The sequence below is a fragment of the Suncus etruscus genome, chromosome 16 (assembly GCF_024139225.1).
Source record: "Suncus etruscus isolate mSunEtr1 chromosome 16, mSunEtr1.pri.cur, whole genome shotgun sequence".
Lineage (NCBI taxonomy): Eukaryota > Metazoa > Chordata > Mammalia > Eulipotyphla > Soricidae > Suncus > Suncus etruscus.
Window position 1 is genome coordinate 57,841,850 of NC_064863.1, and position 25,509 is coordinate 57,867,358.

At 33.0% G+C, this 25,509-nt stretch overlaps 1 protein-coding gene across 1 annotated transcript; it reads right to left on the reverse strand.

The window, feature by feature from the left end:
* Positions 1-3,721: 3,721 nt before the first annotated feature.
* On the reverse strand, positions 3,722-24,116 carry LOC126032372 (sulfotransferase 1 family member D1). Its single transcript, XM_049790030.1, has 8 exons — positions 24,030-24,116; positions 19,085-19,240; positions 16,636-16,761; positions 15,743-15,840; positions 10,542-10,668; positions 9,064-9,158; positions 7,141-7,321; positions 3,722-4,017 (listed from the first exon to the last, which is right to left on the reverse strand). The coding sequence occupies exons 2-8, from the start codon at positions 19,230-19,232 to the stop codon at positions 3,905-3,907; spliced, it is 888 nt and encodes a 295-aa protein (XP_049645987.1). The 5' UTR covers positions 19,233-19,240; positions 24,030-24,116; the 3' UTR covers positions 3,722-3,904.
* Between the last annotated feature and the right edge of the window lie 1,393 nt (positions 24,117-25,509).

The following is a 25,509-nucleotide window of genomic DNA, read 5'->3' on the forward strand; positions in this document are numbered from 1 at the left end:
TTACTTATTAAATTTTATTGCAATAAAAGTCACTGAGACTCCGGTTGATTATATAATTACTACATGGCAACCTGAGGAGCTAGGAACTTCTTGCAACCTTAATTTTGAACCTTTTGTTGTTGACAAAGCCTACTAAAATTTGATGTCACAGACCTCATCTAATACCACATCCCTGGATTTCACGATGCCTCCCAGAACTATTTTAGCCAGACACTGTAATTGCTGCCAGTTTTTAACAAAAACTAATATTATAGTAGATAAATGTCTTCTTTGGGCAACAGTTGCAATAGGGCAAACACAATCACAAATCTTTCCATCTCATCTTTATCTGATGTATATACACACTGCATTAACTTCTTCCAGGCACCAGTAAAAGGAACCCTAGTTTCAGTCTGGTTCTGAATTCCATAAATACTGCAGTACATTTATGAATATAAATTTACAGAAGATGTCCATGTTAACTCATACTCAGAACAATAGTTCTGAAATTATTGAGCATATATCCTATATTGCAGTTCAGGCCTGCACAAAATCAGGCCTTTGCCCATAGACATCACATAATACTAAGTACAATGTAGACATGTAGAAATTTATGAAAAATCATACAAGGTATTTTTAAAATTTTATTAGAGATCAACAAACCAAAGGACATGATAGTTGAAACCAAAACAGAGGCACAGTAGCTTAATGTTAAAAGTGAGCAAAAAACCCTGTGTGCTTGAGGACAAGGTAAACAAGGCTATCAAAAAAGAACATAAAAGATGAAAATAATCTAAAAATAAATATTACAGGGGCTGGAGTAGTGGAGCAAGTGGTAAGGCTTCTGCCTTGCACACACTAGCCTAGGACAGACTGCGGTTCCATCCCCCAGCGTCCCATATGGTCCCCCAAGCCAGGAGCAATTTCTGAGAGCATAGCCAGGAGTAACCCTTGAGTATCATCAGGTGTGGCATAAAAACCAAAAAAAAATTACATAAAAGATCAATATGGCAGCATCAAGAGAAAGATATCCATAGCAATGAAGTTAGAGATTACAGAAGGAAAGACAAAATGTGGAGGGATATTGGTTAAAGAAGTCTTGGTTGAGGGGCCGAATGTACAGGAGATAGGATGCTTGCCTTGCACATATTTGACCCAGGTTCAATCACCAACATCTGATATGATTTCTTTGAGTTCCAGGGGGTAATTCCTGAGTGCATAGCCAGGAATAATACCTGAGTATTGCTAGTGTGGCCCAAAAGGCCCCATCCACCAAAAAAGAAGGTTTAGTTTGAGAACTTCCTCAGTTTGAGAAAGGAGACATACACAGATACAAGAATCTGAAAGCATTCAAAACATATTAAACTGAAATAACAGAACACAAATACACATTGCAATTAAAATAGAAAAGCCAAAGATAGGGATTGAAGTATGAAAAAAGCAATATAGAAGCAGTAAAAATAAAGACTCCCAAATAAAAGGACCTTATAAGAGTCATAACAAATCAAGCATAATAATAGAGGTTAAAAGGGAATGGTATAGGGACTGGAGCAATAGTGTAGAGGTTAGGGCATTTGCCTTTCATGCCTCTGATTCACGACTGACCTCGGTTTAATCCCAGGCATCCCATATGGTCCCCAAGCAAGGAGTGATTTTTGAATACATAGTCAGGAGTAACTCCTGAGTGTCACCGGGTGTGCCCCCCCCAAAAAAAAGACAAAAAAGGGAATGGTATAATATAGCTAATGTTACAGATAAAAATATCCTGCAAAAATGATACTTTTACAGCTGTATTGTCACTCAGACTTGAAGAAGTGATGCAGGGAAGCTCAGACAAAAGAAAATGGCATTTATGGACATTAAACCAACCCTGTAAGAGACAACAAATTGGCATTTATTTAATAAAAAATACACTCATGTGCCTTATTTAGAAATAATAAGCTACTATTATTACCAAGGGTGAAAAAAGATTAGTAAAGGGATATCTTATAATAAACCTGGAACATATTTGCTTTAAAAGTAAAGATTCATGAAAGTTTAAGTCTAGATATAAAAGTAATCACAATAGAAACAACTAAAAATTTTTATTTAAAGCATTGTAATTTATAAAATCACTCATAAGCAATTAGAAACAAATGTAACCTGGTTTTTGTATAACACAAAATATGCAAGAACAAGGGCAGAAAATGAAAGGTCAAGAAATAAAGTCAAACCTCATACGCACCCAAATACATATATAAAATTTAAATCATTTCTGTAATTTCAATAACTCCACTAAGCCTCAATTAGCTGAACTCAAAAATCAAAAGATACAGAGTAGCTACATGTGCTTGGAAACAAAACTCTTCTTCATGGTACTTAGAGGAAAGATACACTTTCAAGATTATAAAAAGGCTCAAAGACAAAGGTTTGAAAACAACCACAAAGAAAAATGGTAGCATAAAAAAGGCAGTGACAGCCATAATTTTAACTTACAAATTACCTTTCAAACTAAAAAAGTAATCATAGTCAAAGATGAACATCGTATAATGATTATGGAATCATTCCATCAAGAAGGTTTGGTACTTCTTATAAAAATCTGCATTAAGGGCTGAAGCAATAAGACAGTAGTCTGGAATTTGCCTTGCAAGAAGCTGACCAGGAACCTGTCAAGTTTGATTCCCAACACCCCATATGGTTCCTTGAGCCTGCCCAGGAGCGATTTCTGAGAGTAGAGCCAGGAGTAATCTCTGAGCACTGCTGGGTGTGGCCTAAAAACAAACAAGCAAACAAAACCTGAACCAAATGAATGCAAATAAAAGATATATAAAGTGATCAGTGACTAACAGGTCTGAATAGAGATACTGTTAGCAATTAAGAGAAATTATAATTTTTATTAGTTTTTAATAATCTCAACATAGTCAATGACCTGAATTCACCGATCAACAGGGGCCCAAGCAGTGGGAGCAGTGGCACAAGTGGTAAAGCATCTGCCTTGCCTGCACTAGCCTAGGACAGACCAAGGTTTGATTCTCCAGTGTCCCATATAGTCCTTCAAGCCAGGAGCGATTTCTGAGAGCATTGCCAGGAGTAACCGCTGAGAGTCACTGGGTGTGGCCCAAAAAAAAAACAAAACAAAATAAATAAATAAATAAAAGGAATAAAATAACAAAATGGATCAAAACACAGGATCCAATGTTTGCTCTCTACAGGAGACACAGCTAAACAATGATATTAAGCACACTTTCAGAGTCATATGTGAAAAACAATTTTAAGATTTTTCTTAATGTTTAATAAGCTATTTAAAGGAAGAAAATGTCAGTTAATTTTCACTACAATGTCATTATTCTTATCTGTTAATGGCATCGGTTTTAGTATATATCAAGGGAATCAGTCTTATAGAGATATTTTACTATTAATCTAGTCATTTTAATGATTCCTTATTTGCTTGTTTGTTTGTTTGTTTGTTTTTGTTTTGGGTTTACACCCTGCAGCGCGCAAAGATTACTCCTAGCTCTTCGCTCAGAAATCGCTCCTGCCAGGCTCGGGGGACCACATGGGCTGCAAGAATTCAAGCTACCATCTGTCCTGAATCAGCTGCTTGCAAGGCAAAAGCCCTACTGCAGTGCTATCTCTCCGACTCCTATGATTCCTTTTAATATCTCTATGACAAGTTCAATAACACACTTGAACTCAAATATTAAATGACTGAACTTTATTTACTTGATTATATATATTTTAAGAGTAGTAAAGCATTTTGGAAACAAATTAAGTTCATGGTATTGATTCTTCATGTACAGATTTTGGAATCTATGGAACATCTTATTACAGAACACTATTGTTAGTTACATGGAAATATCATCTATATAATTCACTTTCACTAAATGTTTGTTTAATTTATTTTGCTATAACTTCCAGTAAATAATTTGGAAAAATAGCAAAGAGTTCATATCTCTGAACGAAACTGCACACTAGAAATTTTCATTTTCTTTTCATAATCTTCTTCAAATCTCTCATACTGGGCTACTGTGAACTGATTCTTCCAGTCTCCTGAAATACCTGAAATAAAAAATAAATTGGCAAGTTGAGACTACTATATAATTTCCTTGTAAATTCTGTTTTACATCTGTTTATTTGGGACATGCATGGCAGTTCTTGAGGACCATATTTGGTACCAAAGATTCAAACCAGGGCTGGCCTTGAGCAAGGCGTAAATGGATTAATCCCTGTTCTATATCTCTGGACACTAATATTTGGTTTTATATAAACTAGACACATTGACATTTGGTGGAAGGTCTCCTCAGCTGTATCCAGGAATATTCCTAGCTATACTCAGCCCAGTGGTACAAGTTTGACATGACTTACATTGTTCTTAGAATAGATAAAGTGGTGATGCTACAATTAAGGGTGCTCAGGAACACCAGGATCATTTAAAAGGTTCTTGGGGCCACAAAAATTACAGTCACAATGATCAGGGAAACATGTAGTGAAAGGGAATTATATTTGAGACTTACACATGACAAACATGAAATTGAGCCCTTAGTGCTCTCTCAATGGTCTATACACTTATATTTTTAAACTTTAAATTATATTTAGAATTACTATTCTAGTATAGTATCTATTCCATAGTTCTCACTACTATAAATCCAAGAGTTTAATAATTTTCCAAAAGTTCCTATAAATTATTTTCTACTACTCCATGTAAATAACTCATTCTTTAAATAATACACAAATCAGGAATCAGGAATAGAACTCAGTGGTAGAGCATTTGCTTTGCATTTTTGAAATCTAGATTAGACTTCTGGTCTTTCCAAAAAGTGAAAAAGAAAAGTAGAAAGAAAGAAAAAGAGAGAGTAAGGGAGAAAGAGAGTAGGAGAGAGAAAGAGGAAAAAAGAGGGAGAGAAAGAGATAAAGAGAGAGAAAAATGGGAGAAATCCCAAAACCAGGGAATACATTTGAACCTACACTTTTGTTTTGAGAAACTTTTTGTTTGTTTTTTTTAATTATTAATCTATTTAAAATAATTTCAAAATTACAAATATGTTTGCAGTTGGGCCTTAGTCATAAAAAGAACAGCCCCTTTTACCTGTGCAACATTCCCACCACCAATGCCCCCCTTTCCCTCTTCCCACAAGCCCTGCCTGTATTCCAGACAGGCATAGTACTTCTCTCACTCATTATCATTGTTAAAATAGTTTTTAGTGTAGCTGTTTCTCTAACTGCACTCACCACCCTTTGTGGTAAGCTTTGAGAAGCCTTTGATTACTATTTTAATTTTCTCAATAGTGATAGGTCTGTTCAGGTATTCCAGATCATCTTGGATAAACTTTGAGGATTTTAGGAGCCCAACAGTCTATCCATTATTTCCAGATTCTCTCACTTTGTGGCAAGAAGTTTCTCAAAGTAATTTGATTACCCTTAATGCAACAAACTCTTATTCTACAGTGTCAAAAGATCTGTTAATAAGGGTTGTAGATACCTTTCAATCAAATTTGAACTATATTTTATACTTTTATGATAACATAATAACAATAAAATATAATAAAATGATTCTATGTCAAGTAATATTTGAAATTATGAATATTAGGATTACAAAACTTCAAAATCACTAACATTTATAAAGAAAAGTATAAATTATATTTGATATAGCACTTTCAATATGTAATATACAATAAATATATCAGAATTTTATAGATCATCTTGTGGTGTAGCACAAAGGATACTTAGAAGATCAGGGAAGAGGGCTGGAGCAATAGCATAGTGGGTAAAGCATTTGCCTTGCACGTGGCTATAATGAGACGTTCTTTGGGATTTGGGTTGAGGTTTGGTTATCCCAAAGTTCCCAAAAGGGAAAGGGATATTCCATACCACCTATCCAGGGAGTACAGGTGAAGATGGTTTGTTAACAATTCTCTGCAATAAGTAATCTACACAGATTATTGAGGAAATAGCAGACAAGAAAATTTACACTACAAGCTATTCACCCACAAGCCAGTCACTCCAACAAATGGAACAAGTCTATTTGACAGTCCCAGCTAAGCTCTCCTACCTTCAATTTATTGAAACCCAAATTAAATTTATTGAAACCCAAATTAAATTTATTGAAATCCGAATTCAATTTATTGAAATCCGAATTAAAAGTAACAACAAAAAATAATTGAGATACAAATGAAATACGAATGAGAAACAAGATTATTTCAAAAGGCTCAATTTACTTCCTAAGCTGCCAACCCGGATTCGATACCTGGCATCCCATTTAGTCAGTCCCCTAGGCTGTGAGGAGCAATTCCTGAGCAAAGAGCAAGGAGTAAGAATCCCGAGTGCCCCGGGAACAAAAAATGGAGATCAGAAAAAAAAAATCATGCCAAAAATATCTCTGCTTCTATGATCTGGAATTTTTTAAGTTTTTTTTTATATTTACTTTGCTTTTGGGCCACACCCAGTGATGCTCAGGTGTCTGGCTATGCGCTCAGAAATTGCTCTTGGCTTGGGGGACTAATGGGCATCGAGCTGTGGTCTGTCAGCCGCATGCAAAGCAAACACACCACCGTTCTGGACCCTGTTTTTTATATTTACATGTCTACAGTTGATATTAAAGCATACCAAATCTTAGTTATGGAAATAAGGTCTTGTCTTGGGATATATACAGTATCACAAACTTCTATAATTAGATACCAGTATTGTATGTATTCTCAGTCATGATTATCAAATATAGCTCCAGATGATAAAATTGCTCCACATGAAACTAATCATAAAATTCTTGGATGATTACTATCATATTGTGGTATATATGAAGTGAAAATGTAGACAGCACTCAATAAAAACTGAACTGACAATAGAAACGAGGTTACCAGAAATGCTTGGGATTGTTTTATGTGGACATAGGTTCTTATGGAGATGTTGGCATTTTGTTGGTGAGTGAGCATGTACTGCTATGTGTTGCTTCCTATGTTACTTCCATTGAAATCATGAAATATTTATTAATCTCTGCAATCACAGTAGTATTGTTATTTGCGATTCTTGGAAACAGCAAACTGTGAGCTCTAACTTATCATTCAAAATTTTTGTCCTTGAAAGCTAAATCTACTTCCATTTTCTAAAATACCACTTTTCATCTTCCAATCTATTATCTCTATGATGTTGCTAACTATCTGTCCAAAAACTGGTATATTAGCTTCTCACCTTTTCTCATGAAGGGAGACACTGAATGATCCATATCACACTTTGGTGCAGTGGTGTAATTTGCACTAGGATTCTTCTTCATCACATCAAAAGAACTATGATAGAGAATTTTATTCACAACTTCTTCTGGCAGATCTTTCTCCAGAAACTTTAATAACTTCAGAATTTCACGCTTTGGATCCTAAATAAATTATATAAAATATTATTTCAGGCATACTTAGTCTGAAGTACATAATGTATTTAATAAGGTTCTACATAAAAAGGAAAGAAATTATTAAATATTTATGTTAAGTTTTAATTATGCTTTTCAGTGTACTGATTCTATTATTGGTCATAAAAGCCAATGTAATATCCTAGAAGAAAAATAGTTACTGTATTTTTTGTACCATAAAACAACCCCCCCAAAAAATAATGCCTCTTGTGGCACAAATACCAACAGGAGATGAAGCCTGAGTGTTGGAGAAAAAACATCTATAAACTATGTGCATTTTTTGGTCAGGTGCACCTTATAGAGCAAAAAATATGGTATATCCAAAAGTACAAAGTTAAATATATGATTAATTTCAATTTTATATTAAAATCAAAATTAATAAATAAAATAGAAAAGTGATAAGTTAGAATTAAATTATTCTGTAGGCATACTTTCATAATACTTTTACTTTCATTTAAGATGACAATATAATTTAATTCTTTCATTATTTTAGCTCATCTAATATAAAACTTAAGGCATGTTCAACATTTAAAAAATTAATGCTAAACTTCTATAGCTTTCCAAAAATCATTTGAGAAACACTTTCAAACTTATTTTATATGCCATCACTACTCCAACAAAAAAAGGCAATGTGACTCAATACAAAAGAACTACAGTGTGGCATCAATAACTAGTAAAAATAAGAAAACATAAACATGGCCTGAGACATAGCACAGTTGATAAGTGTTTGACTTGCATAAGGCAGACCTGGGTTCAATGCCTGGCATTCCATTTGATTCCCTGAGCAGGCCAGAGTAATTTCTGAAAGCACAATAATATATTCTTAGTCAAATGTTTATAATATATGCCTGTTTAAATGGATTCCTACTTAAATCTTTTGATACAGTTGTAAGAAATGGAAGAAGTCACACAAAAATTAAAAAAATAATACATGCTAATTATTGTAAAAATCAATAAAACTATCTGACCATATGCTTAAATGCATTGACAAGTTCTATGCAATCCATTTAAAATTCCAAGAGTCAGTCCAGAGGAAAAATCATTAAAACCATTAAATCACTAGAATGTTAGAGTGTGACAAACCTGACATTCAAAAGGCCAAATAATTTCTTTCTGTTACCTATCAAAAGGTGTTCTTTTTTCCCCCAAGAATCAAAACTAAACTTAGTTCAAAAGTTATAATTTCACTAATTTCTGGTCATATATGCATAAATATATATTAAGTTAATCTTTTCTGGGTTACCTATCTTAATAAATGAAAATAAATCCAGATGGAAGACAAAAATGTAATCTATATTTTGACTATTGCATTAAAATTGCATATATCCCCATATTAGCCACTTGAAGAAATAAACATGTTAATATTTATATTAAGCATCTTATAATAAAGATTGTTCAATAACTAAGGGAATAAAGTAAACTATTCATATTAAACAATTAAAGTGGTTTAAATAGTATATAAAGGATGATAGAAACTAAAACAATTTCAATAAATTATGATGAAGTTGGATAAGCTGACATTGCAGGCACTAAAAAAGCAATGGAGAGCAATCAATCATTTAAGTTACAAGAACAATGAGAAGAAGTTAATCTGAAAGTAGTTGCTGGGGACTCAATTAAGCTCAGTGAGTATGAAATGAAAAGGAGGCACCAGAATAGGTTTGAGAAGCAATTGAAGTCTATAAAATGTTGAACTCTATGAATTATTATACCTCTTTCATGTCTTCATAGAATAGGTAGAGAATACGATAATCTTTCCTCTTCTCCCACCAGTCCTTCACATGGTCATACCAAGAACCAAAAGCAACTAAATTAATAGACAATAATTAAAAAAATTAAAGCTACTTAAGGAAGCAAAATTTTTCTAATCATTCTGTTATATATATATATATATATATATATATATATTTGTTTTGGGGTCACACCTGGTAGCGCTCAGGGGTTACTCCTGACTCTACACTCAGAAATCACTCCTGGCAGGCTCAGGAGACCATATGGGATACCAGGATTCGAACCACTGTCCTTCTGCATGCAAGACAAATGCCCTACCTCCATGCTATCTCTCTGGCCCTGATACTGTTATATATTTTATTTATTTTATTTTACCTTTTGTGGTATTTTGGCCACACCAGTGATGCTCAGGAGTTACTCCTGGATATGCACTCAGAAATTGCTCCTGACTTGGGGGACCATATGAGACTCTGGGGGGATCGAAATGTGGTCCATCCTAGGCTAGTGCATGCAAGGCAGGTGCCTTACCACTTGTGCCACCGCTCTGGCCCCATCATACTGTTATCTATTTTAATACTTATATATTCCTTCTTAGGTATTTGTATAATAGCATTCCTTCTTAGGTATTTGTATAATAGCATCCTCTTTTATTTTGTATATTTTATCACATTAGTTTTTAATAAATGAATTTTAATTAAATCACATTTAAACATAAAGTTATATTATACATATACCTAAATTTATCAGTTACTAAATAATGTATTTTTCTTTGTTAATCTTTGCTCTTTTTTCTTTTCCAATTGAAAGAAATAACAATTAAAATAAAAAGGCACTCAATAAACTGGGAGAGACAACTTGTCCACTACTCTAGTGCCAAAGGGTTAATATACAAGATATATAACAGACTTTTAAATATTAATTAGAAAACAGTCTTTCCCAGGGCTGGAGTGATAGCACAGCAGCAGGGCATTTGCCTTGCATCTGGTTGACCTAGGACAAACTTTGGTTTAATCTCTGTTGTCCCATATGAATTATAAGTAAAGTTACTACTATGACTATGGATAAGTTTCTCTAAAAAATATACAAGAAGAATGGTGATTTAAGGATAAAATATCTACCAAATATTTTATATAGTACAGCTTTAAAATATTAGTCCAATAAATACATATAAAATAAAAATAATGCAATGACATGAAGAACAGGAGAAGAAAGCATATCAGTAGTCATTAATGAAATAGGTAAAAACAAAAAGATCTGTGTCATATATAATCCAATCATATAAAAGGATATCCCTTTAAAGAATAAAATCAGTGTTTTCTGCTGCTTTTATAGAATTCCTAATAAATTAGCAAAGTGCTGAGATTATATTTTATTCATAACAAACCTAAGATTTATACTTGAACTTGCAGAAAATTTTTTCATTGTGGAATTTGATTATTAAAGTAAGAGTAGAACCTACCCCTTCCAGTCATGAATTTATCCAGAAACTCCTCCCAAGTTCCAGGCTCTGGGTGCAATTTTGCCATCTGGTAAAAGTAAAAGTAAGACACAGCCACATCTTTGGCATTCCTTGCTACATAGACCATCTGTGGGGAGATATATAAAATTATTTATTTTTACTTTGTAAAGTTTATAAACTTGCTTACCTTAATGGAATGATTATTTTTTCTTTTTATCTGGGAATTTATATCTACATCCTGATATAAAATATTCAAATATTAACACTTTTCATTACCTGTGAAAATGCTTACTCCCAACCTTTGTAAAAGAACATCTCTTAAATCATGAAAAATTAAGTATAAGAATTTCAGTGAAGAGGATAGTATAGATTGTACAATAAATAGGATGCTTGCCTTGTACCAGCAGAACCAGTTTTGGTCCCTGGCACCTCATCTGGTCCCAGGAACCCTGTACAGATTCAGGAACAAGTCTTGAGCACAGCTAGGTGTGACCCCAAAGCAGCAACAAAACATTTCATTGAATAGCAAATCAATCAAGCCAATGCTCTCTTCACTTAAACATATATTTCTTTTTCTTCACTCTGCCTTTTTTTTTTACTCAGAGAAGACTTTAATCCTTCTTGATTGTCTCTCACATTCTCTCTCCACTAACATCTCTCAAATTTCCATAAAAATGTTTTTTTTCACACACAAAAAATTATTTCTGGTTTTTACTATTATTTTTAATATATTTTCGTGTGAATGGAATGCTCAAATCTAAGAGACATTTTGAGCATATTTACAATAGAAAGTGTATTGTTATGATTTGTTGGTAAAAAGTTTACAAGCAACTTCACTGAAATTCATTGATCCTACTTTCTTTCTAAATCATGCCAAATAATGATGAAACACTAGTTACTAATGCAATAAATTTTTCTTTAAAAATTCACTTTGGAAACTATTTTTCTTCATCAAAGTTGAATTAGTTTTTCTACTTCCCTTTGGTTGAAAAATTATACTTTCAAGAAATACATAGAAGTTCTCAAAGTATAGGACAAAGATATCAGGAAAAAAGTTGTATCTGAAAATATATATTTCAAATATTTAATTGTAGAATTATAAGAATTCAGACCCTAGATTATGTCATTTCTTTCTTTCTTTTTTTTTTTTTGTTGTTTTTGTTTCGGGTCACACCTGGCAGCGCTCAGGGGTTACTCCTGGCTCTACGCTCAGAAATCACTCCTGGCAGGCTCAGGGGACCATATGGGATGCCGGGATTCGAACCAATGACCTTCTGCATGAAAGGTAAATGCCTTACCTCCATGCTATCTTTCTGGCCCTAGATCATGTAATTTCTTAAGACAATGCCAAGCCATAAAAATACACCAAATAACCAATAGACAATGGCAATGAATAAGTTGTTTCTTTTTACAGAATAATCTTAAAAATTATTTTTATGAGTTATATTTGAATATGTCTGACATAAACAGGCTATCTTTAAAATAGCCATAGTCATTATTATTTTTATTGCTATTATTAATTATTATTTAAATTGATTTATTTAAGTATCATTACAAAATTTTTAATTATTGGGTTTCATTTATGCAATGTACATCATCCTTCACCAGTGTACCCTTCCTACTAACAATGTCCACCATTTCCTCTCCATCTCCTCTGCCTGTATTTATTATGTTTTTTAAGGAGCTACAACTGGTGGTGCTATGGTGAGGATTAAACCCAGGTCTCATTGTTATAGAGGTTAAATACTCATTTTCCAAATATTCAAAAACAAGAGAAGTTTTAGAATTTCACCATTCCTATTCAATAGTATTTTAGAAGCTAGAATGTATAATTAAGCAAGAAAATAAGCTCATAGAAAAGGAAATAAAATATTGCTTTATCTACTAAGACTATGCACTCAATAGAGAGACAGTAGTAGAAAATACAAATAGGGGACGGAGAGATAGCATAGCGGTAAGGCATTTGCCTTGCATGAGGCTGACCCAGGATGAACCTGATTTGATTCCTGGCATCCCATATGGTCTCCAAAGCTTGCCAGGAGCGATTTCTGAGCAGAGAGCCAGGAATAACCCCTCAGCATCACCGAGTGTGGCCCAAAAACCAATTGATAAATAAATAATAAAAAAAGAAAATACAAATAGATTTTATGAATTTATTTGGATTTATTGGTACTGGGGCCACATCAGGAGGCCATATGTTGTACATGTTGTGACAGGAATTAAATTCTAGTAAGTTTCATGTTATACAAGTGTCTTACATACTGTGCTTTGGCCTAAGAGCACTTCAATTTTATTTTTTCTTTTCTTTTTTGTTTTTGGTTTTGGTTTTAGGTAACACCCAGTGGTGCTCAGTGGCTACTCTTGACTTTGGTCAGAAATCGCTCCTGTCAGGCACGGGGGACTATATGGGAAACCTGAATTTGAACTACCATCTGTCCTGGGTCAGTTGCGTGCAAAGTAGACACCCTACCCGCTGTGCTATCTCTCTGGCCCTGATCTCTCTAATTTCTTAAATGAGTTTAACTGTTTCAGAATAAAATTCATTATATAAATTTTTCTATGGCTAAAATTTATTAAAGTTATATGTTTAAAATTTAGCAACCAATACATAGAAAACAAGTGTTTGTGTGAGAAAGACAGAGGGAATTACAAAGAAAATTTGAAAATTAGGATTATATTAAAATTCAGTTTTATATGAATAGCATTGTTTTTCTGTATATACTTCTTGTGCATTACTATAAATCACCTGAATATGTCAAACTAAGTTTAGTATTATTGACTACTTTGTTATAGATGACAAAATTGTGCTTATATAAAATCTCATAACTAAAACTTTATAAACACCATGGAAAAGTTGAAGAAAGAATGATTTCATGACTGAGAAGGACATTCAAATCTCAGTACCTGGGGCTGAAGTGATAGCAAGGCATTTGCCTTGCACAGGGCCAACCCTAGAGGAACCTATATTTGATCCCCGGGATCCCATATGGTCCCCTGAGTCAGAAGCAATTTCTGAGTGCACAGTCAGGAGTAACTCCTGAGCATCACCGGGTGTGGCCCAAACTCCCCTGCCAAAAAAAATTCAGTAGGTTGACCTGAGGGTCTGTCTTTATTTCAGTACCATGATGGTATGATAACTACTGGTTAATAGGACAGTTTAAGGTTGTGGAAAATGATTCCTTCCATATTATTTTTAAGGGATCAGTTAATTATTAATGAAAAATTATTCTCATACCAATTTCAGGAGTGTTTGATCCACTTCTTTGAAAAATGTCATAGGTATTCTTATAGGGATACATTAAGTTTTAATGCTTTGGGAAGTATTCCCATTTTAATTATGTATATAATTCCAATCCATGAGGAGGGTATCTGTTTCCATTTTCTGTTTCTTCTTTTATTATTTGAAGTAGTGATTTGTAGGGGTTTTGATTTTGTATAGGTTTTCACCTTTTTAGTTAAATTGACTCTAAGGTACTTGATTTTTTCTGAGGCATAATTGTAAATGAGATTGTTTTTTTAATATTTTTTCTTCTCTTTAATTTTTTATAGAAAAGTCATGGATTTTTTGTATTAATATTGTATCTTGTCACATTAATATACAAGTCTGTTGCTTGGAGAAGCTTTTAGGTAGTTTTTAGGATTTTTTTCGTAAAGTATCATGCCATCTGCAAACTGAAAGAACTTTACTTTTTCCTTTCCTATTTGTATGTTCTTGATATCTTTTTCTTCTCTTCTTGCTATGGCGAGTTCTAATGCTATGCTGAGTGAAATGAATCAGAGGGAGAGGGATAGATGTAGAATGATCTCACTCATTTATAGGATATAAGAAAAATAAAAGATTGTGAAGTAAAGATATCTAGAGACAATAGATAAAAGGATAAATACATGGTAGAAAGCTTGCCATAAATAATGAAGTAGTGCAGTTAGGGTAAAGAGGGACCACTATGACTATGATAATTAGAATTGATCACTCGGGACAATAACTGGGTGTTGGATGAAAATAAAGTGATATTATATATGGTATACCTTCATTAACAATAGTGCACACCACAGTGTCTAAACGGGTAAAAAGGAGAGAGAAAGAAGGAAAAAAGGGAGAAAGAGAGGAGAAAAATGCTTGCCCCAGAAATAGGCAGGTGGGAGGGTGGAAAGAATTTGGGTACATTGTTAGTGGGAAACATTCATGGGTGATGGGAGGCTTTCATTGTAAGACTGAAACTCAATTATGAACAACTTTGAAATCATGGAGTCTAAATTAAAGAAAATAAAAGGCCAATTCCATTATAGAAAAAAATCAGTACAAAAATCTCACTGCAATAAAGAAAATAAAGTGTATTAGTATTTGTAAGTTATTATAAGTTTTTATATAAACAGGGATGAGTTTATTTAGAGAAATAACTAAGTTTCGAACTATCCTAATGAGAATGTACGAGGGAAATATAAAGCCTGTCTAGAGTACAGGCGGGGGTTGGGTGGGGAGGAAGGAGATTTGGGACATTGGTGATGGGAATGTTGCACTGGTGATGGGTGGTGTTCTTTACATGACTGAAACCCAAACACAATCAGGTATGTAATAAATTTGTTTAAATAAAAAAATTTAAAAAATTGAGAATTTTTAAAATATTTATATAAGGAAAAGAAGAAAATAGCTTTTAATGTATCAGTAATGTTTCATTTCTTCACTAGAGAAAGTTATTTGATTAGGTTGAAGATATAACTGTGATTGTATCTCTGCTGATTTTGTAACAACTTATCAAGTTTACGCTTAAAATGTTTGCATTCTTGCTTTAATTATTACATATTTAAATATTATAAAAGACAAATCGTTATAGAAATCAATCTAAATCCAGCAATAGTTATATTATAATTATATTATTCTAAAATCATGCTAAATTCATGAAATGCTGTTTCTGAGTTTAAACACCTCTTACTTAAAATCATAGTTTGTTAAGAATTATAAAAAGTAATTTGTATTTTAGTTACCAGAAACTCTGATACATTCTTGGTGACTGCAATTCCTATATAAAGTACTGGTGTCCATTTGTATAATCTAATCATTTGGATATTGTTTAATAATTACAATGTTTTTACAATATTGTTAAATAATTACAATGTTTTATAAATATAAGCTTAATATCTATTTTAATTCTGAAAATTATTAAATACTATTATTGCAAAATGGAAGCATAGAACATTTTTACCTTGCAATTATTCTTCCAAAATGAAGCAGGAAGAAGTTGAACAGGTAGGTGTGTTTTCACTAATCTAGGAGATGGCATGACTTTCAATTCTTCAACACCTAAAAGCACAGAATTAAACTGTATTATAAACATAAATTATTATTTTCCTTACAATAGATTCTAAGCAATACCACAAAATATTTGTATACATGACTTGAAATTGTGCATGTTATGACATTACATACTATAAATTTAGGTTAGTTTAGCTATTTTATGACATATTAGTAGCAGGATTTATTTTATTTAGAAATGTTTATAAACTTCTCAGTTACTATGCCTTGATAAAATAGAAACAGTAGTAGGTAAAGAGTAAAAATTGGGAATATTGTCCCATAAATTAACTTTTTTTCTCATTTTCAATATAGGAAACTTAAATTACATAATTTCAAACATGTTCCCAGTTTTCCTTTATTCGAATTTTAAAATGAGAATAAGCAATAATGTTCAGGGTTATAATAAGGTTCAGGATTGCATAAAAATTTAATAGCAGAAAACCAATTATTGCCATCATCCTTTTCCTTGACTCTGTATATGTCCACTAAGTAGTGGTAAGCATTGTTCCCTATTGAAACAAATGTTGAATTTTCTATATATCTAAAGATCAGTTATACAATGTTTGTAAAAAATCACATATATTAGGAATAATAAATATTGTATTAAATACTTATGCAAATATTATGTTTCTGAAACAATAGGGTACAAAATGACTATTGGCATAAAACTTCTTATATAAACATCTGTGGTTCATCTGTTTAAGATTTACTATATAATTTTTTTTGTCAGATTCTTCCAACACATCACAACACAGACGGTCTGAATACTGTGGGTATAAAAAACACATTAAGAGAATATACCATTTGAGATTCCTGGAACTATTAATTCCATAAATGGTACTCTGTTGTATATCGCATCTCTTTTACATTTCTCTGCATCCCCACTGTTGTAGATTAAATCTAGTATTTCACTGACCCAGGTTGTTCCTAAAGAGCAAAAATGAATAAAACTTTAAGTTTCAATGTAATTAACAGTATGAAGATTCAACAGAGGTAAAGAAATTGTGCAACACAGAAACAAAAATGCTTTATTTTATTTCCTAATCAACCTATTTTATTTTACTTTTTTTTTTTGGCTACACCCAGTGGTGCTCAGGACTTACTTCTATTCTGATCTCAGGGATTACTCTCAGAATTGCTTAAGGGTCCACATGTGGTGCCAAGGATTCAGCTCAGGTTGGTCACAAGCAAAGCAAGCACAGTATCTACTGTACTATTGCTCTGACCCCTTCATTTCTCTTAGGACACATCTTTCCTATCATGAACAAATATGTCCTCAGTGTGTATGTGTGAATATGTGCATGTGTAAAATATGATAAAATAATTAAAAACTAAAATAAAGCATGGCAAAATAAAGGAACAAAATTAATGATAATCAAAAATCTAGGTGAAAGAATGACTTTAAAGTTATTCTTTTAAGTTGATTCCAGGTATCAAGTACTTTAAGCCTAATTTAAAAGTACTTTCTATGGGGCCGGAGAGGTGGCACAAGTTGTAGGGCATCTGCCTTGCACATGCTAAGCTAGGAGGAACCATGGTTCGATCCTCCGGCATCCCATATGGTCCCCCAAGCCAGGAGCAATTTATAAGCGCATAGCCAAGAGTAACCCCTGAGCATCACCGGTTGTGCCCCCCCAAAAAACAAAAACAAACAAAAACTTTCTTTGGGGGCCAGAGCAAAGGCACAGCAGTAGGGCATTTGCCTTGCATGTGACTGACCCAGGACAGATCTGGGTTCCATCCCCGGCGTCCCATATGGTCCTGCAAGCCAGAAGCTATTTCTGAGTGCATAGCCAGGAGTAACCCCTGAGCATTACCGGGTGTGGCCCCCAAACCAAAAAAAAAAAAAAAAAAGAGCTTTCCACATAACTCACTTTTTATTGTTCTTAATTAATGAGCATGACCCCAATCTGACCTTCTAACACGGACTACTATAGAATTTTAAATTTAGTCAAAAAGTAAATAAAAATAAAAAATATTTTAGTCAAATGATGATGTTATGTTTGTTTGCCATATTTTCCAATTATAGAAAAAGGGATACACCTCAAATATATTTTATATCCTATCAGTGAATAGAATATAATTGTAATTAATAGAATCTAAATTTAAAATAATCAGTTTAGCCAGATTTAAATTAAAATGTTTATTTTCCATTGCTTTAGTAAGTACATAATTTAGGGCCAGAGTAATAATATAGTGGATAAGGCACTCACATTGCACACTGCAGACCAGGATTTGATCCATGGCACTCCATGTGTTCCCCCAAACACTACCAGGAGTGATCCTTGAATTCAGAGCACCACTGGGTGTGACCCCCCCAAATAAAACATGCCTCCCCCCAAAAAATCCAACTGAAAATAAATGACTTAGCTTATATATGAAGCCATTTATAATTTGGATCTTTTAAATAAAATTATCAGGGTACTGACAAATCAATAACTTAGAACATGTTTTCAAAAATTTATAAAGGCAAAATTATGTAAAAGACAAAGAGCTTATTAATTTCTGTGAATTCATCTCACTATTTTATTATGGCTGAGCATTATCTTATTTAATGATATAAATATATTAATAATATTTGTATAAATAGTTAATTGTGAGAATTAATGTTAAACATTCTGGAAATTAAAATGTTTTGATTCAAAATGAATACTCTTAAATTTTTTCTCAGGTCCTATACAGGTATCAGCAATTGTATGAATTTATAACAATTTTTGTGCACATGTATATAATTAAAACACTAATATTTTAATACCATTTAAAATATAAACATATTGAGGGGCCGGCGAGGTGGCACTAGAGGTAAGGTGTCTGCCTTGCAAGCACTAGCCAAGGAAGGACCGTGGTTCGATCCGTTGTCCCATATGGTCCCCCCAAGCCAGGGGCAATTTCTGAGCACTTAGCCAGGAGTAACCCCTGAGCACCAAATGGGTGTGGCCCCAAAACCCAAAAAAAATATATATATAAACATTGAATATTTATATGTAATACATATTCCAATGAATGTAAATCTTTATATATTCATATTTGAATTTCATAGTTAGAATAATACAATGTCATTATTTTTATATATAATGCTCACTTAGTGGTGTGATATTTCATATGAGTTGAATTCATTTAAATTGTGAAATGCCAAATACTAGCAAATACTATCCAATTCCCTTGAATAATGATTAATCAATCAGTGGGAGAGATTACACATAAAGATAAATAACTCATCAGGTATTACAAATATTTGAAGAGATGTTACCAGACTTTGGATAGGTGGCTATCAGAAGGTCATCTGGTCTGGCCTCAAATGACTCCACCTGGGACCACTCTTCAGCCATACTCCAGAAGACAGGAATGCCTTGAACATCAACTAATTCCCTTCTGAAGACATCTGGTTCTTTGTCCATTGTTAAGACTAAATTTTAAGTGAAGCAATAATTATTTAAAATATTTTAATAAATATAATTTGAAAATACACAATTATTAAATTCAATTAATTTAGAATTCATTACTCAAAATTTAGTACCATATTTTCAGGTGTATAAGATGACCGGGCTTATAAGACGACCCCCTAATTTTGCAGTTAAAACATAGGTTTAGGCCTATATGCGCTGCATCAGACAGAACGTTTCTGTGCTGCATATGCTACAAATGTTCCTGTGCTCATGTACCACAGTGAGCCAATCACAACAAGCAAAGGTTCAAAGGTTATACTGTAATAGACTTCCTCTCTGACTCTGGCCAATCTGAACAGGCTTTTTACAGTGTAGATTCGGGTCCAGAACATTGTCTAATTTGCATGCATAAAAAGCCTGCTTGGATTGGCTGAGTTAGAGAAACAGTTGGAGCAGCCTTGTAGTGATTGGTGCAGGATCGAGTTGGAAATTTTGTTTTGTGGCAATATTCAGACAATTTTCGTTTATCAGCATATGGAAACATTTTCCGGGATATACCCGGCGTATAAGACGACCCTCGATTTTTGGTTGACTTTCTTTGTTTCAAAAGTCGTCTTATAAGCCGGAAAATATGGTAACTTCTGGTCATACTTCTATAACATTGTGTTTCAATTATTTATTTGCCTTACCTTGTTTCTTCCCTGTTACAGTTTAATTCCACAAGAAATAATTGGTATTCTGACATTAACTCAGATTTCTTCTTCCAAGAAATTTTTACTTTTAGTTAACAATTTAAAGACTATAAAATAAAACTTGAGATGATTTATTGCTACATTACATCTAATCAGCACTTCTTTTGGTTTTTGGACCACACTCGGCAATGCTCAGACATCATTCTCATTACTCCTGGCTCTGCACTCAGAAATTCACTCATGGTGAGCTAGAGGGACAATATAGGATATCATGGATCCAATCCAGGTCTACTGTATTTGAGGCATCACTCTATACCCTAATCAGCATTTCTTAAATGAATGTATAAACATTTTGTGAGAATGTTGTTGATAATTCTTAATGTTTACTTCATTTCTTCACTGCTAACATTGACCTGCTTTGCGATGTATTCCAAGAATTATAAGCTTTTCATTCTTTGTAATGAGTACTTAGATTAAATGCCCAGAGAGATATGTATAATTTCTAGAAAAATAGAAGTTATCTTTTGGGGAAATATATTCTAGTAAATTAATAGCTATACTTTCAGTTCTATGATATGTTAGAACTAACTATCCAAGTTATAGCTCATTATAAAATCTATAATTAATTTTGCAGATTATCAATGTTTGGTTTTTCAGTAAGTGTAATATTAGCTATTAAGCTTTCCAGGCTGGCATATTAATATGTCTAAGTAAGCCAGAGAAAAAATGCATAATAAGCAACAGATCATTGCTAGCTAAAATTTTTATTTTGTAGAAAATATATATTGCTGTCCTTATTTGTGGCTTAGTCATTATATTTGTGTGTACTTTCATTTATTTTATTATTTTTTCCAATAAAACCATTGAAGATATCTCTGAAGACATGTCCTATCTTAGATAACAAGTTCTACTTTGCTCTCTTTAATGTTGTTTATGGATTCTAGTATAAAATTGATATAATTAATTCATTTTGAAAATTAACTTTTGAGAGGTCTGGCCCTGCTGTGAGACTGGCGACTGGGAGAGACTGAGGGGACCTGTCGGCTATGCATGTTTCTCTTCTCTTCTGTCTCCTGAAGCTCTCCTGAGAGGACCAGGAAGGGCCCAGCAAAAACTGTCTCCTAGAGGCCCCAGAAGAGCACGGCTGCTCTGCTTTGTTTCACGGCCATGCACTCTTTCTAACTAATGAACCTCACCATAACACGCAGAAAAAAATCACACTACAAGCTGACAATGGGGAAACGTCACAGGCAAACTCCATGCACAGAGAATGAATATGATAGTTGTGATGACCCAAAAAATACCAACCATCTGATTAATCTCTCAGATAAGGAGTTTAGAATAGATATATTGAGGAACCTCATAGAAATCAAAGAAAACATAGCTCTAGCTGAACAGAATTCAAGACAGAAATCAGAAAACTCCAAACTTAAATAACAGATCTAAAAAACATGGTAGCTAAACTGAAAACCTCAATGGAAAGCCAGAAAAGCCAAGAGGGTAACAGCAGCTGAGGATGGAATAAGTGAACTAGAAAGGGAAATGCAGAAAAACTCCACACAGCAGAAGAAATTGGAAAAGAACCTTTAGGTAAATAATCAGACAATGTATAAAGTACTCAAGGAATGTGAACAGATGAAAATAGAAGTTACATAGTTTTAATAACCACTTGTGAACTGATGCTTCCAAAATACAGGTTTATCTTTCAGTTCTGAATTTCAGACATATTTCTGTACTATAACTTCCTATGTTGTCATAGATGCCCCTCAATCATTTCAAATTCAATAGTCAGCAAACACATCATTAATTCAGGTAACATCTTAATTTTTTATTTCTCTCCAAATCCACCCAATCTAATTTGACCACAGATTTTTTTCAGATATTCCTGGGAAAACTAGCTTTTCTTTGTCCTTTAGATTATAAGTCTAGAAACAGGGTTACCAGTCCCTAACTGTCATTTATAGCCATCTGGTTTTACAAATCATAAATTTGTTTCAATTTCCTAATCTCAATATTCAGATAGTAATTGGCATAATTTATAGTACTATTATGATAAAGAAGTACAATGGAAAATGAGGGATGAAGATAGAAAGTGAGGGCATATTTATTAGGCAACAGCCATTCTTAATATGATGGGTTTTGTTTGCCAGGTTCTACTTTAATTTATGCATTGTCATCTTGCAACAATTTACACTCTGTTACTGCAGTGGTAGAAGTTAGTTCCCTTATACGGAAGTTCAGTTCTTTCATTCTACCTATCAACATCTCTAAAACTTGGTGACAACTCAAAGTCCAAAGGGCAAAGATTAAAGAGCTTTATATTGGTTTTATATTTAAACTCCTGTGACCCTTTTTCTATTACTTAGACTTTAACCTGCAATAATTAAAATATATACACTTATACATATTTTATATATGTTCTGTACAATCAATAATCTTTATTTCTGTCTATGAGCTCTTATTGTCTTGTGTATCTGGATAATTACTAATTTCTCAAAATATTGAACAATTTTTCATTCTTTGAAAAGTTGTCTTGATGACCCACATACAAATTATTTTCTTCTTCATTTATCAGTCTCTTATTCTAGTACCCCATTCCACATATTTTAGTGTTTTTCTTTCACTCATATATACTTTATATTTTCCTGATAAAAATTTAAATGCCTATCACAAAATTTGTAAATTCATTTGATTTGTAATTATCTTGATATTAGTAATTACATAATAAAACTAATTGAAGCTGCTTAAATGTTCTAAATGTAATAATTGAATGTTAAACTCTTTATATAACGAATGTAGTATTTTAATTATGTTTCAAAAATAGCTTTGAGATATGTATATTAGCATTTGGGTCCTAGGCCCAATCAGCAAGAAGTCTGCATTCTAAGTTGTTATTCAGGATACACACAAAAGTACACAATACTCACACACATAGATGCTTTTAGTGCATACATATTTATTAATATTCATAGAAAATTATGTCTAAGTTAGTACTATTATCCAAACTTTAATAAGTTGTTAATTAACATAAGGAGTGCTTAAGTAAATTTCCAAGTCACCTTGTTGGTCAATGGCAGGACTGAATTTGAACTAGATAGTCTGACTGTAGAGCAAACAATCTTAATCATTTTCTTATATTCACCTCTAAATATTACTATTGAAGAGTAAATGTTAATGGAAGGTGACAGAAAGTGCTAAATCATGGGCCACACGTTAGCAGAGCTATAAACAATGTAAAATGCCTTTGATAATAAAATTTGGCAAATTAGAAAAATATTTTTGTTCAAAAAGGAACTATACTACAGTTTTTCTTAGTACTCCACACACTAACGTACTTTGTAAATATATGACTATTCCATTAGAGCATGTAATAAATAGCTATTAGAAAACTTTGATCAGATTAATAATTTATTTTAATTATGTTTATTTTCAGTTCATAAAAACAATTTACTTTATAACATAGTGTTTTATTTTTAAACAGTTTTATTTTATTTATTTTTTTTTGTGGGGGGCACATTGGTAGTGCTCAAAACACTCCTGACTCTACAACCAGGCACTATTCAGAGATCATTCCTGATTGTGATTCAGGACCATGTGGGCTGCTGGAGATTGAAACTACCTTAGCCAATGCAAGGTAATCACTTAGACCAGTATATTGTCTCTCCTCTACCACCCCTGTAAGTAGCTTTACAATGATCATTCTAGCAACCCCTGGGGTGAGAGTGGAGGATATGAGAGGCAGGATGGGAATGGAGGTGGAGGGAGGACAATTCGGTGATGGGAATTCCCCTGATTCAATGTTAATATTTACTTGGAATATTACTGTGAACGATATGTAAGCCACTCTGATTAAAATAAAAATTATATTAAAAAATGAAAGATATACATTCATGTGTGAAAACAGCACAATAAATACTGTCATTTGATTGCTAAAGTCTTCTCTAATTAATGATATATGGCTTGCCAAAATTTAAAATACATCATGCATTGAGAGTGAACTAGTATTTTGGATAGGGTTCAAATTTTACACCAACTAATTATGATACATTAGTATGATGAATCATAATATACTTAAATAAGGATATTTGTGGAACAAATGTAATCAAATTTAACTTACCTTTAAATCCTGAGGGCTTTAAACAAATATCTTCACTAAGAGTCAGAGCCAAAAGTTCATTAAGTAGCGAATACACTGGAGTGGCTTGTTCTCTATGTGAGAGAAAACGAGTTAGTGCAAGCTCAACAAATGTTGAAAGCAAATGACTTACCTTATACCTCTTTTGTTTACTTCTCTAAAACTGTCCCTTGAGATATAGATTTCTCTAAAGGATATTATAAGTACTTAGAAACCAATGAATATCATTCATACAGTAAATTCAGTATTATACTTGCAGAAAAATGAATATTATTCATGCAGTAAGCTCCAATACTATTGATGCAGGAAAAACAATAAATATTATGTAGAAAAAATCCTGTAAGAGTAAATAGTACAAAAAAATTACTCATATGCCCATAATGAATAAAAAAGTGAAATTCTGTGCTTGAGGATAGAATGTGTTTTAGGTGTGAATAAAATATTAAACTATTAATAAAAATATACTCCGCATAGGAAGTGACATTTTTTTGCCTTTTGGGCCACACCCAGCAATGCTCAAGAGTTACTCCTGGCTCTGCGATCAGAAATCTCTCCTGGCAGGCTCAGGGGACCATATGGGATGCTGGGGATAGAACCTAGGTTCGTCCTAGGTCTGCCGCACATAAGGCAAATGCCCTATCGTTATTTCTCTGGCCCCAGAAAGTGCCTTTTTGTTATTCAACAAATATTTGACATAACAGGACATATTTTTAGCTTTCTAAAGATACATTAGGTTAATTTTATTTTTTTTTCTTTTTTTGCTTTTCGGGTGACGCTGAGGGGTTACTCCTTGTTATGCTCTCAGAAATCGCTCCTGGTTTGGGGACCATATGGGAAGCCTGGGATCGAACCACGGGAAAGCCCTGCCACCTGTGCTACTGCTCCGGCCCCATAAAGCTTTTTTTCTAAAAGACAGATGAACTATGTTTGTGGGGTTCTGCTAAGCACTGCCTGGAAATCTAAAAAAGTAGCTGAGTACAGGTTTTCAAATAATCAGTAGATTGTCTCCGCATATCTTTATTGATTTTCTATATTTATCAAAAATTTATTTAATTCTTAACATTTGAAATTCTAAGTAAAATTTTTATCTGATCACCAAAGTTGCTCTTATAGAAATAAGAGAAAAATGAGGGATTTAACAGAACACCTTTCTCTTGTTAATAGTTCTTTTGAACACTAGTAATTCCAGTGTTGCTTCAGTTTTTAAAAGTGAGTAGTTTATACTTAAATTCTCATTTATAAAAATTTTAAATGATGCAAATATTATTAAGTATTTTTATATTTTAAAATTTGACAGTTTATTTGTACAACAAATGATGAAACTACTTGGCTCTTCACTGTTGTTGTTTTTAATGCTTTTGCTATATATCTAGAAATGAGTCCATGTTCTTTCTCCTCACCCTGAATCGTACAAGTAAACTCAGTTTATGTTAATACTTTAATAACACTGGCTAAAACAATA